Source organism: Temnothorax curvispinosus, unplaced genomic scaffold (genome assembly GCF_003070985.1).
Source record: "Temnothorax curvispinosus isolate PA1 unplaced genomic scaffold, ASM307098v1 QBEX01010399.1, whole genome shotgun sequence".
NCBI classification, from domain to species: domain Eukaryota; kingdom Metazoa; phylum Arthropoda; class Insecta; order Hymenoptera; family Formicidae; genus Temnothorax; species Temnothorax curvispinosus.
In genome coordinates this window covers 18820-32753 of record NW_020220179.1, presented here as the reverse complement: position 1 = coordinate 32753, position 13934 = coordinate 18820, and the positions used below count along the sequence as shown (strand labels likewise).

General features: G+C 38.3%; 4 protein-coding genes across 5 annotated transcripts; 1 reads left to right on the top strand and 3 right to left on the bottom strand.

Annotated features, from left to right (window-relative positions):
- Positions 1 to 30: 30 nt before the first annotated feature.
- LOC112460220 (DNA polymerase zeta catalytic subunit-like) lies at positions 31 to 1550 on the bottom strand (the record flags this gene model as incomplete). The annotated part of the gene is made up of 5 exons (XM_025024825.1): positions 1504 to 1550; positions 1264 to 1405; positions 839 to 1025; positions 632 to 725; positions 31 to 513 (listed from the first exon to the last, which is right to left on the bottom strand). Coding segments are annotated over exons 2-5 (903 nt in total), but the record flags the coding sequence as incomplete, so codon positions are not given.
- Positions 1551 to 2250: 700 nt separating this feature from the next.
- On the bottom strand, positions 2251 to 5443 carry LOC112460213 (nuclear pore complex protein Nup85-like). Its single transcript, XM_025024818.1, has 9 exons — positions 5300 to 5443; positions 4829 to 4934; positions 4366 to 4713; positions 3830 to 4209; positions 3447 to 3766; positions 3165 to 3382; positions 2861 to 3079; positions 2634 to 2733; positions 2251 to 2557 (listed from the first exon to the last, which is right to left on the bottom strand). Exons 1-9 carry the CDS (start codon positions 5327 to 5329, stop codon positions 2347 to 2349), a joined length of 1932 nt encoding a protein of 643 aa, XP_024880586.1. The 5' UTR covers positions 5330 to 5443; the 3' UTR covers positions 2251 to 2346.
- Positions 5444 to 6742: 1299 nt separating this feature from the next.
- LOC112460214 (bifunctional purine biosynthesis protein PURH) lies at positions 6743 to 10032 on the bottom strand. The gene is made up of 7 exons (XM_025024819.1): positions 9940 to 10032; positions 9175 to 9378; positions 8734 to 9022; positions 8170 to 8661; positions 7609 to 8001; positions 7238 to 7502; positions 6743 to 7068 (listed from the first exon to the last, which is right to left on the bottom strand). The coding sequence occupies exons 1-7, from the start codon at positions 9956 to 9958 to the stop codon at positions 6949 to 6951; spliced, it is 1782 nt and encodes a 593-aa protein (XP_024880587.1). The 5' UTR covers positions 9959 to 10032; the 3' UTR covers positions 6743 to 6948.
- A 162-nt stretch (positions 10033 to 10194) lies between these two features.
- On the top strand, positions 10195 to 13834 carry LOC112460216 (pleiotropic regulator 1). 2 transcript variants are annotated; one of them, XM_025024822.1, is made up of 7 exons: positions 10195 to 10276; positions 11359 to 11809; positions 11897 to 12003; positions 12110 to 12231; positions 12328 to 12602; positions 12707 to 13504; positions 13625 to 13834. In XM_025024822.1, the coding sequence occupies exons 2-7, from the start codon at positions 11807 to 11809 to the stop codon at positions 13682 to 13684; spliced, it is 1365 nt and encodes a 454-aa protein (XP_024880590.1). In that variant the 5' UTR covers positions 10195 to 10276; positions 11359 to 11806; the 3' UTR covers positions 13685 to 13834. The 2 variants fall into 2 exon arrangements, with proteins under 2 accessions (XP_024880590.1, XP_024880589.1); XM_025024821.1 differs by lacking the exon at positions 10195 to 10276 and adding an exon at positions 10397 to 10480 and having other exon boundaries at positions 11421 to 11809.
- Positions 13835 to 13934: the final 100 nt, after the last annotated feature.

Genomic DNA, 13934 nt, shown 5'->3' with positions numbered 1-13934 from the left:
CATAATCCAAACAATGGTACAATGGAATACTTGTGATATAGCGTTCAGTCTTTTCAATAATTGGCCCTCTTGAAAAAGATCACTACTCGTTGGAGGTAAAATAATTTTGCTGGGAGTTTTGGGATATAATAATTGCGACTTTGCGTCTTCTAGACCAGCTTCGGCCCTCCTTGCTTTCTCCTCGTCCCAGATCGCGGCAAGACCAGGATTCAGCTCCATATTTTTGGTGACACCTTGCCCGTTCAGAATCTCTGAAGCGTGCACGTCCACTTCCAACTCGCACATGCTTTGTCTCGTTACGGATATCGGAAGGTACGTTTGCGTGTCTAGCAAATCCATTGTAGATCTGCTTTGGCTGTCTTCTCTTGCGCATCCTTGCAAAGGGTGCCTGTACTTTACGCTGTTCAAATTTATTAAATTCATGCCATAGAGATTGTAATCTATCATGAATTGCAGAATATATGGGATGTGTGCCTCGTACGGCTGCAGAGTTTGATTGAGAACAGCACCATTCTGAAAAGAACGAAATAAATTCATTTCGTTGTTCCATTCTTACCCCCTTAAAACGGCACACAGTATTGCACGATTATGTCTCGTGTGCAAAAAAAGGCAGAAAAACAGAACTATTTACCTGCAGCAAATCCGCTGTCCTTTTAATTATGGCTGGATTATAAAAATATATTTTAAAAAACAAGTGTTCCTTCTCGTGATAACCGTAGAAAGGTCTGCAAAAGCGATTATACATTACGCATCTAATAAATACAATGTACAATACTCTCCTATGTTAAAAATAAGATTACTAATCATCCGTCGCAATTTCCAGTTAAACTTTCCTTACATTCCCGACACTCGCTGGATCTTGTAGACGTGTTGGCTGCTGGACAAAGCTGAACCGAAGGATGTGTTCAGCGCAGAATCGATCGCCGCAGCCAGTTGATAAGCATAGCTATCCGTATTCTCCCGAACAGTGCACGCGACATACATGTACGGAAAGACACCGTGAATGTGCAAGCATGTCTTCTTGCCTGAAAAAATCCTCAGACTTTATGTGGAGCAAGACTCTTTGATAATACTCATTTTAACATGAATCTGCAGCGTAACCAGCATATCAGGAAACATGACAAAGTTATGCTACTTTGGCTGCGGTCCACTTGACGCTACAAATGCTTTAGAGCGTTCTCCTTCTTTCTTCATTGAAAGAAAAGAGAAGAGGAATGCTTCGAAGCATTTGTAGCGTCAAGTGGACCGCAGCCTTTGACTCACCCGTGGCAGTTGATCCGAACGCTCTGATTATCGGTACCTTTTTCACTTCGGAGCCACGGAACTCCGAGAATGTCACGTCCAGCTCGGGTACCGGGGACGTCTGATAACTGTCAATATTTACCAAAGTGATGGAAAACATGTTCTGCAATGAATATCATGCCGTGACGATTACGAATATAGATGTAGCGTAAATAGAACAGCATCTCGGCAAATAGGACAATTAACGAAATCTTTGCTTACGAGATGCGGGAGGATAATCGGTGCGAGCCATGTGCAGACACGTGCAAACCGACTCACACGACGTAAACAAACGGAAGCGTGGTGGGAGATTAGGTTTGCTCCTTTCGTCTGCACTTTCTGCATTTAAAACGAGTAGCTTTTAGTGCGAGAAGAAGATATAGAACGTAGAAGGTGCAAATATGTTCAAGACCAGACAAATCACCTGTTTTTAAAGTTTCTTTCGATTTACATTCATATTTTAGTTGCCATAAAATGAAATTATACTTAAAATAATAAATCTCAATGTTATAAAATATTAAAAACAGATGTTCTTATCTTTTCTACAAAATATTTTCAAAGATATATTAATTATAAATAGGATGAACGTATTATTATATTGGTATAAATATATAATTGATTTTTTAAATTTTAGGAAGAGTGAAAGAAATATAAACATTAAATATAAATTGTAAAATCGAATAAAATTTATATCTATAAATTAAATAAAAAAACAAGTGTTTGATTTATCAATTTATCTTGTTTCTTTTCTTTGCATTTAACTACTTGTAAATTTTTATTAAACATATTTTCCAAAAATACCAATATTTTTCATTCTTACGACAGTATATTTAGTAAAAATATCGTATTTCGCAAATGCTCGATTTCATATATATTTGTAGTGTAGCTTGAACATTTTCTTTTTCTTGTAAATAATAACACACAGCGTATGGGATAAAAAATAACTGACTCAATTAGAAAAAAGATCGTATAATTAGAAAATGTATTTGTAAATTTAGTTACAATTTATTAAAGGAAGATACTGGAGATATCACTATACAATAGATAATACAACAGTGAATGCGGTCAATGATCGGCCTGGCAGCCTTCTAAACTTAAAGCTCGTGCGAGATTTCGTGCAACGGCTAGTCGGAAGGCGGTAACCTTGTCTTGAAATTTCGGATCGTCCCCATGAGCCTCTACGCAACGTAGTAACTCGTAGCAATCGTTGGACGAAAAGATCACGTCTTCCGCTTCCAACAGCGGTATAGCGTCCGTGAGCAAAATGGACCAAAAACTGAGAAACAAAAATTTACGAATTAAATTGCGAGTTTCATGTATAATCGTAAATATCCTTAAAACGAACAACTTACTACTTCGGCGTCAAATTCGAAACTAGAAGGGACACCAATAGGCTTGCCGCTTCGCGATGTTCGTCCATTCCGTACACATGATGAAACTCACAATATTTGCCTATAAAATTTTATATCAATTACAATATACGATTTATGTGTGACGACAAATAATTACATTGTTATACATTAGAGAAATATTTATCATTATTCATTCTCGTTGGCGATTACATATATAACTCTTTTACCTAAAAATGTGAGTCTGTCGCTGGCCAACATGCAGGAGCCCAAGTTCTCGAGCAGATCGCGACATTCCAATTCCCCGTATTCCGCGTAATGCTTCAAAAATTGGTCCGCGATGTACGTGGTGAAATTGCCGTCGTGTGCCTTGAGCGCCCACGTAAGAGCGTTGCCCAATCTCCCCTGTCTTATGCTCCTCATTCCTTGGATCTTGCATATGCTAGTGACTAAGAATCTTTTTTTTTAGTTATTATAAATCTCTTCGAGCCAAGAGAGACAAAGAGAAAGAGATAGAGAGAGGTCGAATTTTACCAACGTGCGGCATATTATTGTCCCGCGCGACGTCAATGATTTTGTTGATTCTCGCCTCCGTGCCCGTTGGTAGCGACTGCAACAGGATCTCCAGCCTAGCTAAACCTTGCGTGGGGCAATGTATCAAGTAACTCGCGCCGCACTGCCACAATGAACGCTGGCTCATCAATGTAGTGCCGTACTCCAATATGAGGGATTCATGAAGCTGGGCAGTCACGCTGTAACAAGATAGTTTAATTCACTGATAATTATAATTATTTCTCAACTTGCATTTCTACCCACTTGGTCTTTTCTTTGCTGAAAATGTTTAATTTTCCACACTTGTACAACAGGTCCATCAGGTGGGCTGCGAACCAGCCGTTATCGCTCATATATTGTATCTCTTTGATAACCTGATACAAATCATTTTCCATTAAAGCAAGGATTACACGATCTAGATGTCTGTTAGCTTGCCATCTTTCGACCACGCTGTTTGCGTAGCGCGAAAGTTCCATCTGTTTGCAGCAGGGAGCTGAATAAAATAACTTCGCTGCCAATAATTCGTACCACGCTTCCGTATACATGGAATATTCCCACAATACCGATTCGTCTCCCGATATCAACTGCAAAGCCAAAATATTACCTTTCACGTTGAAAATAGAGAAAAACCATTAATATTCCTTTACCTTCATAAGCATCTCCAAATTGCTATCTATAACGAAGTAGTTGGTCTCTAGATTTGAGCAAAGATCCATTTGCCAGTGCTTCCATCGCATAATAAATTCGTTTACAGAATATCCGCCGTATACATTGTACACGGGCATTGTTCTAATAATATTGTCCGCAGTAACGAACGCCGAATGGTCCGCTTTGCTGTGCATCGCCAGGAGGCGGCAAACTATATTTAATTTACCGTGGAACGCACAGCCCATCACAGCCTCCCAATAATTCGGATTTTCTAAATCCGCACCGATCGTCTTCTGCGACAAAATTTTTGACGCCGCGAGTTCTCTCGAGGGAAAATGAAAGCTGATCCACTCCAATAATTGCGGTAGCACAACGTCGCCTGATAAACAAGGCGCAAACACCGTTTAAAAAAAAAAAAGATTCCATGTACTTAAAACAAAAAGAAGCTTTTCTAACATAATATTTGTATTTACATTTATATTTCTGTATTATTTCGTAGATTATACTTCACGTTTATATTTTTAATTTACGTTACCTGGTACAACGTCGACGTAGAGAATTTCCGTTAAATGCCAGACGCATTCCACCTGGTAAAAGATAGTGAGAAAATTTTCCAGCATCGTCTTCTCTTCCGATAACGGCTCCTTCGGTAGTATCTCTTGCAAGTTTTCCACGCAGGCTCTCAATATAGACCTATATTGTTTGCTGTGCTTAAGAAGCTCCGGCCTAATGTCACCGGAAGAGGAAGACTTGAGCTTCTGAACCGACAGAAAGATACCGTTGCTCTCGTTAACCAGCTTACGCAAAAGCGGTGAGAATAATATGATTTCCGGTCGGAGAAAATGTACTTTGGCATCGCAAGGCGCAAATTTACTTTTGGCATCTAAAAGAAATTGTTGATTTAGCAAAATAGCAGTTTACATTATTTCTAGCTCATATACATCAAGAAATATAGATCTGTAATATATGATTTTTGCATATTTATATTATTTGGCAACCTGGCGAAGATTTGTCCACATGTTTGTACGCGTGTATCCCGAATCTGTTGCTATTGATCCAAGTTGTCGCGATACCCGCTCTGCTGCAGACATCGTCCGCGATAACCTGCAAAACCCAAGGAGTTTGTTATTCAGCAAGTAAAAAGGATCATAAAATGAAATTATAAAAGTTCCCCGATTTCCTCCAATATCTGTAGTAATAAAAAATAACACTTCTGACACGCAATTAAGTTTTAAAGCCAAATTTGTACAGATTTGTAAATAGACCAGATGCATAAATAAACTCACAGACAATTCGTAAAACATTGATTACGGATAATCTAAGTAAATTTGCACGTGATAGTAAACTTACACGATAATTTGACGATGTAACGTCGTTTAATTTTGTATTAAAAAATTGTGACTGTCAGTGACATATTTGTGTATCTGGTCGAATTTGTAAATAGCGTTGTACGTAGATATTTTACTAACAATTATCTGGGCGTTATCGACTTCGTCCATGATCACTCGACTTGCTTCTCTCTAAATTTGTATAAATCACGCTATTATTGTAATTAATATTTCTGTAAATAAAAACTTTGGCGGGGTACCGAACGCCGCAAAGCCGTACATCGACATGACGAGCGACAAAGAGAGGAAAGTCTTTGCACCTTTGAGTCCTTTGATCTTCGATGTAAAAAGATAGGTATGTACATTAGTCGCGTTCAGCAGACCAAGCCGCTGAGTCGCAGTCGAATGTGATTGGCTCTTACTTTTAGAACCAACCAATCAGCGCAGAGTGTTGATAAGGCGAACTCAACAGTTGTGTCTGCTGAACGCGGCCATTGCGCATAATGGCGGCCGAAAAATAGGACAGCCAATCAAATTTTTGGAATTGAGAATTGAGAATTGGGAATTGAGAATTGAGAATTGGGAATTGAGAAATGAGAATTGAGAATTGGGAATTGAGAATTGAGTATTGGGAATTGGGAATTGAGAATTGGGAATTGAGAATTGAGAATTGGGAATTGGGAATTGAGAATTGAGAATTGGGAATTGAGAATGAGAATTGGGAATTGAGAATTGAGAATGGGAGAGTTTAGAATTACTGAGTATTTTAACATTATGTTACTGTACAGATTAAATTATTTAAGATTCCTTAATCTTGAAAATTGAAAATTTTTGATGTTGATAAATCAGAAATTAAAAATTCTTATGTTGATAAATCAAGAAAAGAAAATTCTTTATGTTGATAAACTCAAGAATTGAAAAATTCATGTTAATAAAATTCTCAAAAATTTACAAAATTCTTTATGTCAATAAATTCTAAAAAAATGAAAAAATTTATGTTGATAAAATTCTTGGAAGTTGATAAAATTCTTGGAAATTAAGAAAATTGTTGGAAAGAAAAAATTCTGGATAATATTAATGAAATTCTTGGAATTTTAGATAGTGCTACTTTCTCATCGATTATATTCTCTTGATACTAATTATAGATTTTTTATGGATTTAGATTTTTGTGCTAAAATTTTTTTAATTGCAATTTTTATAATTTCCGTTTATTTTGTGTGTGGAAATAGGATATGGAGGGATAGTTAGAAAACAACTTTTTTATCAATAATGCACACTTCATTACATATTTAAAAATTACAAAATATTGTACAAATTATTAGTAATATGTACAACATATTTGCATTCTCAAGATATTTAGTGCTTATAAATAGTTTCTTTCCATTTTTCGAGCATTCAAAAGAATGGGGAAAAAATGGAAATTGATTGACGTCAGTAGAATCGAGTAACTTACGAAACTCATAGTTATTTAATCTGATCATTTGAAGATATTAGAAATAAACTGATATAACTACTTTAACTGAACTAAAGTCAAAGTATATGCGAGATAAAAATTTTTCGATAGATCACAGCTACAACATTGTATGCATGTAAACATTTATATTCAACATTTTACATGTAACTGCGCATATAAAGCTTAATATACATTAGAAGTAAAAAAAGCGGTACAAAAATAGCTTTTATGTTGTCGCTCTTTTCATATTGAAAAGCTGTAACATTAATTGGAAGAAATCTTTCGACTCGATACATCGTATAAAAATACTAACAATGTATAAAATTCTATTTTAGATTTAATGATGGAACAATCGAAAACCGGTGTGAGCCAGCACTATTCCGTGTTCGTCACAAGCATCGATTACTGCTGCGTCGTTTGTGGAACCAGCAGGACTCGCAATAAACTTGACACCACTCTGTAACGAGAGGAAAAAGAATTATAAAAACATAAAACATAGTAAATTTAATATCTATGAAAAAGATAAGTCGGTCGAGTGACGTTTAATTTATTGATGTTTAAATTTAAATTTAAATTTGTATACGACTGTATCTAAAATAAAGGTAATATATAATAATAATAATTACAAGTCTAGCCCTGTCCACATTGTCTCTGAACGGGAAGAAGGCATCGCTGCTCAGAGCAACATTGTTCAGCTTCTTCAGCCACTCGAGCCTATCGCTCTCCGACAGTTTTTCAGGAATGACTTCGTACATAGCGGCCCAGGTAGCTTCATCCATATCCTTCCCAATGGACCCGTTGACGTAATTGTCAATAGCATTAGAAATCTCCGCTCTTTTCACGCCCTTCTTGAACTTCATTCCTGTTACCTTTGAGTGCTGGCGAAGCCACCTAATAATATAAAAGTATATATAGATAATGCAAGATAACTTTCATAACTATTGCCATGTCTTTGGCCATTTATTTTTTATATATGTATAATAAAAAGATAACGAACCAATTATCGGCCTTGTCCCCCGCAAGCCTAGTACAGTGAATTCTAGATTGCTGTCCAGCTCCTGTGCCGATTACTTGCCCGTCTTTGGCATAACAGACAGAATTGCTTTGTGTATATTTTACGGTGATGGTGGCCACGATCAGATCACGGATAGCGTTTTCCGGCAGAGTCTTCGACTTGGTCGTCACGACATTGTCGAACGCCGACTTGTCGATAATCGCGTCGTTACGTTTCTGCTCCATAACCAGGCCGTACAGAGTCTTGCGTTCCATCGGAGACGGTTCGTAAGAAGGATCGATTTGAAGCACACAATATGCGCCACCCTTCTTCTTCTTCAGTGTTTTAAGAGCCTCTTCCGAGTAGCCAGGCGCGATAATGCCGTCTGAGACTTCTCTATAAATAGTTACAGAAATTTATTAATATAAATATTACCATCAATATTACATATTATGTTATTATATTATCATCTTACATTTGTGAGAGAGATATTAATACAATATATTACCAATATTGTATCAATATTATCATCATGCATTAATATCAGACATTAGCATCATGTACCTTGAAATAATCTTGGCTGTTATAGCGTCGCACGGTTCAGACAATGCGATGAAATCGCCAAAACTTGACATTCGATCGGCACCTCGCGCACGAGCGTAGGCGGCTGCCAAAGGCGTGAGCTGTTCGTGAAGATCGTCCACTTGGCACAGCTTCGCCTGTATACTGTCCAGGGGAACGCCGACTGCGGCTCCAGCCGGGCTGACGTGCTTGAACGAAGTCGCTGCCGGTAAGTTTAGAGCGGACTTCAATTCTTTTACCAGTTGATAGCCGTTTAACGCGTCGCACAGATTGATGAAGCCAGGTGACCCGTTCAGCACGGTCAACGGCAACTTCTCCAGAGTGGTGAATATCTGCGCGGGCTTCTGATGCGGATTCATGCCGTAGCGGAGAGTGAGCTGGGAGACACCGGGGCTATATTGCTTGCGGAAGTAATCCGAGATAGCGTTGTCGTATTCGGCGGTGTGAGTGAACGCTTTCAGGGCTAAAGTTTGCCTGGAAATTATACATACATTTATAAGGGATCTCGCAAGATTGCACGGCTGCATTTATATCGTGCAAGCTTACCTAGTCTGCAACGAGGTATTCTTGTCGGCAGCGGTGTCCATCTCTTTGATGACCTTGTCGTAATCGGTCGGGTCACAGATAACAGTAACTCTGGTATGATTCTTGGCAGCCGCGCGCAATAAAGTCACACCACCGATATCGATGTTCTCTATCGCGTCCTCGGCCGTCACGTTTGGTTTCGAAATGGTATTTACAAAGGGATAGAGATTGCAAACTACCACCTGGATAAGATCATAATTTTGCTTCTGAAGATCTCGAGCGTCGGAATCTGTCAACCTGGCGAGAATGCCTGTCATGGTAAAAATAAGAATGTAAAAATTATAAGGATTGCATCACAGCTTAGTCGTACATATTGCTACATAGTTGTTATTGCACTTAATTAAATAACATTTTGATAAATATGAATAAAGTCACTTATAATTGTAACAAATTTATTCTTACCAGCATGAATGGCAGGATGAAGGGTCTTGACGCGTCCACCAAGCATCTCGGGTGCTCCTGTAACTTCAGAAACATCTTGCACCGGTAACTTGGCGTCTCTCAATGCCTGTGCGGTACCTCCAGAGGCGATTAGAGTCAATCCAAATTCGTGTAGTTTCCTTGCCAGTGGTAACAGGTCCGTCTTGTCAGATACGCTTAAAAGAGCTGAAAATTTCATAAAACTGATTAATATCTCTGTCATTGTTTATAAAGTATTATTATTTGTAAATAGAAATTACGAAAGATGTGAAAAATATATATATTTCAAGTATAAATATTGAGGAAACAGTTAGAAAATCTATATAAGCATGCAAATATCATTTAAAGTTTTGTCTCTTCTTCGATATTCTTCTACTGTGTATGTTTGTTCCAGTAGCATAATTTTTTTATAATTATCATAATTTTCTCGATTTATATTTATTTATTTTAATCTACAACATAAAGTAATATTTTGATTTTATATACAGAAAATTTATTAACTTTATGTGATTTCGTATTAATCAAAATTTAAGTTTTATGCCTAATAATGCAGTTGCCAAACAAATCAACAATTACGATTAAAACGTAATTCGCTCTTATAGATGGATGAGATCCAGAGAAGAATATTTTAAATTATTAACGTTTCGTTAACAAAAGAAGAAGTAGATCCGGCAAGCGTGCCCCATCACGTGCCGGTCAATTAAAGGTTAATCGTCGTTTCTTTTTCAGTTCTATGAAATAGCTCACCTAATTTGTTCGCTGGCATTTTCAGGCGTTAGATCCGGAACGGGACACGCAGAACTAAACAAACAGGTTGTGTTTATCTTTCTGAACAAAGCCGGTCTGCAAGTATTCCTATATCCGAGGGAACTTCCTTCACGCTCGATTGGAAGCAATTTAGGCGATGCGTGGCAAAGAGGATGTGCCACCAAGGAGCACGTATTATATCGAACGATATAATGTACACACATCCATCTCCCCTGCAGACGGCGAATAGCGTAAATACGATAACACGCGTGTGACGTTGACGGCATATCGTAATAACAAGCCGACAAGTGGCAACAACAGCAGAGGAGAACAGCAGGTCAAATGTCATCCCGTTATATTTAGATGATAAATATAATTTATATCTGGACGCGGACCACCAACGTACAATCGTCTTCTTAAAAATTTCAAGTGTTCCTGAAACATCAGAGATAATTCAGATCATTTGCTCATCTTCTCTTTTATCGGACTTCTCTTTTAAGCTCTGAGAGATTAACTTTAATTAGTGGATTAACTTTACAAGGTAATATTCGTACTATATTTTATTAAAAGAAAGAGAAATTACAAATTTTTGAAACATTCAATTTTTGAACATTCATCTGTTTCGTGCAAGCTACAATTCGCGGTGAAAGAAAATTGGAAAAAAATATTTTTCAAAAAATCAATATTACCTTGAATTTTTTAAACGGCACTATGCTGTTTTTTTTACAAGTTTATACTATGCGTAGCAGCTATAATATTATACTATTTTTGGAATTCAAAGTTGTACAAGCTGTATATAATTATCATTTCTCGAAGGTCTTGAATATTAATTATTGGTTTGACATAAACATAGATCACAGATATTCCTGCATAGAACTTCGCTCTTAGTTTTTTCCTTTATAAAAAATCAATATTACCTTGAATTTTTTAAACGGCACTTTACTATTTTTTTTACAAGTTTATACTATGCGTAGCAGCTATAATATTATACGATGGAAAAAAATATTTTTCAAAAAATCAATATTACCTTCAATTTTTTAAACGGCACTATGCTATTTTTTTTACTAGTTTATACTATGCGTAGCAGTTATAATATTATACTATTTGGAATTCAAGTTGTACAAGCTGTATATAATTATCGTTTCTCGAAGGTCTTGAATATTAATTATTGGTTTGACATAAATATAGATCACAGATATTCCTGCATAGGACTTCGCTCTCTTAGTTTTTTCCTTTATTGTTATAAATAAATGACATTTCTGATAGTGCGTTGAATGTGCCTTGAAGTCCTCTTTACTCCTCTATGATATCATGAAATAGTGCCGTTTAAAAAATTCAAGGTAACATTGATTTTTTAATGAAAAATATTTTCTTCCAATTTTCTTTTATTTTAAGTTAATTGTAGCTTGCACGAAACAGATGATGAATGTTCAAAAATTGAGCTTCGAGAATGTATCGAAAATCCCCATCCGGATGAAAAGTTTCCAGTTAGGCCAACGACGCAAGAAGGAAACAACTAGAGGAAAGAGGAAAGTCCCATAACCTCAAAAATACACGGATTCGAAATGTGCTAAAATGTTTAGATGTGAACGTGGATTGCGGAGCAGTCTCAAGAAATAAGAATTGTGGATGCATTAGACTGTATCGTTAACAAGAAACATTGGAAATTCCATATCCGTACAACATTGAGGACTGATTAAAGAACATTGATGTGAAACTTCTAATCGTGTTATCTGGATTTTCCTAATTGTGAAGAGAAATTGACACAAAAATATAATAAAGGCTATTAAAAAGTGATATAAAACAGTAACAATTGGGAAAAGAAACCACACAGGAGTTCACAAAGTGATTTCTAGTACTCAAGAAAATGGTAAGAATGTTTTAATTGTCTTCAATATTATTATTATTATTTTTAATTATTTTAAATAAAAATCTATACTTCATTATCCTGTTCTAGGATGTCCAACGGCATTCTGTGCACACGCTAGTGTTTCGGTCCTTAAAGAGAACTCACGATATGTTCCTGTTGAATCAAGGATCTTTACCGCCGGAAGATCCTATTTTGTGAGTAACTTGCCGTTGCAGCTGCTCTGAATTGCTTAAGAGCAAAACTGCCTGCTTTAATCTCCTGGAGAAGCAGTTATTTATTTATAATATTTATTTTTTTTAGGCAACAAATGAAGAAAATAGTCAAGGCTAAAGATTGTTATGGTCCAATATTAGAACGGGTCAAGCAAAATACGATTAAAGTGCAGCAAGACAATGACACTGCAGATCCTCCACCGCCAGGAGGTAATGTCCTGCGATACCTACACACAATTGAGATAAAAATAAGTATCGTTACTCTTACACGTGTCTTTATTGTATCAATTTTAATATGATTTTTAGATGAAACTTTTGGAATTAACCCTACCTCGGCAATTGTTCCTTACACTACGACAAAAGGAAGCGCAAGCGTAGTGCCAATAAGTGTGGGAAGCAATATGGGCAGCGGTGCGCTCACAATGCCGCAAAAGAAAACGCCGTCAATGGCGAAACCCAAGTGGCACGCGCCATGGAAACTGTACAGAGTTATCAGCGGTCACTTGGGATGGGTGAGATGTTGCGCCGTGGAGCCTGGAAACGAGTGGTTTGCCACAGGCTCGGCCGACAGAGTAATCAAAGTGAGTGCTTCATTCTCGCATTATTTAGTAATATTCTAGAACGTAAGATTAACGAAGTTAACAGGTTCTCTATGCAAGCTTGTACAAATGTTTGGTATTTACAGATATGGGATCTAGCCAGTGGCAGGTTGAAGGTTTCCCTAACTGGCCACATAAGCAGCGTACGTGGCCTTGCATTCTCACAGAGACACCCGTACCTATTTTCCTGCGGGGAAGATCGCCAGGTCAAGTGCTGGGATTTAGAATATAACAAAGTGATCAGGCACTACCACGGCCATCTGTCGGCGGTGTATTCCATGGCGTTACATCCTACCATAGACGTCCTGGTAACGGCGGGACGTGACTCCACCGGGAGAGTGTGGGACATGCGTACCAAGGCGAACGTTCACACCCTCGTCGGGCACACCAACACGGTGGCCAGCGTGATCTGTCAGTCTGCCGAGCCGCAGATCGCCACCGGCAGCCACGACTGCACGATTCGCCTGTGGGACCTGGCTGCCGGCAAGTCCAGGGCCACTCTGACGAATCACAAGAAGAGCGTGCGCGCCCTGACGTTCCACCCGTCTCTGTACATGTTCGCCTCGGCGTCGCCGGACAATATCAAGCAATGGAAGTGTCCGGAGGGCAAATTCATTCAGAACCTGTCGGGCCATAACGCCATAGTCAATTGCCTGGCCGTGAATGCCGACGGGGTCTTGGTTTCCGGCGCGGACAACGGCACCATGCATCTGTGGGACTGGCGAACCGGATACAATTTCCAGCGGCTCCAAGCGCCGGTTCAGCCCGGGTCAATGGACAGCGAGGCCGGGGTGTTCAGCATTACGTTCGACATGTCAGGCACTCGGATGATTACGACAGAGGCTGACAAGACGATTAAAGTGTACAAGGAAGACGATACTGCCGTAAGTTGATTTTATATCACGCTCGTGTCGATTTGGCAATCGCACGCGCGCTGATAACATTCGACTAGCTCATCGTTTTTCTAAGCTTTGCGCTAATTATCCCGTTATCTATGTTTTCAGACTGAGGAAACGCACCCCGTCGACTGGCGGCCCGACATAATAAAGCGAAGAAAATACTGAGCTCTAACTTATTGGAATGCCGTATACGCTGATTCAATTAATTCAACGTGGCTGAATGTAATGCGTTCGGAAATTTATTTTTTATATAGGAAAATAATAGACAAAGCTAATCCGAGCTGCAATAAAAGAACGAAAAGATTTCTACCGAGATTCCCGTTTTAAGAGATACGTATTTCGTTTTTATCATAAGACAAGTTCGAACGTATCGATTGGCTGCCGGACACTCGAGTGGGGAACTCCGGTTTCTTTC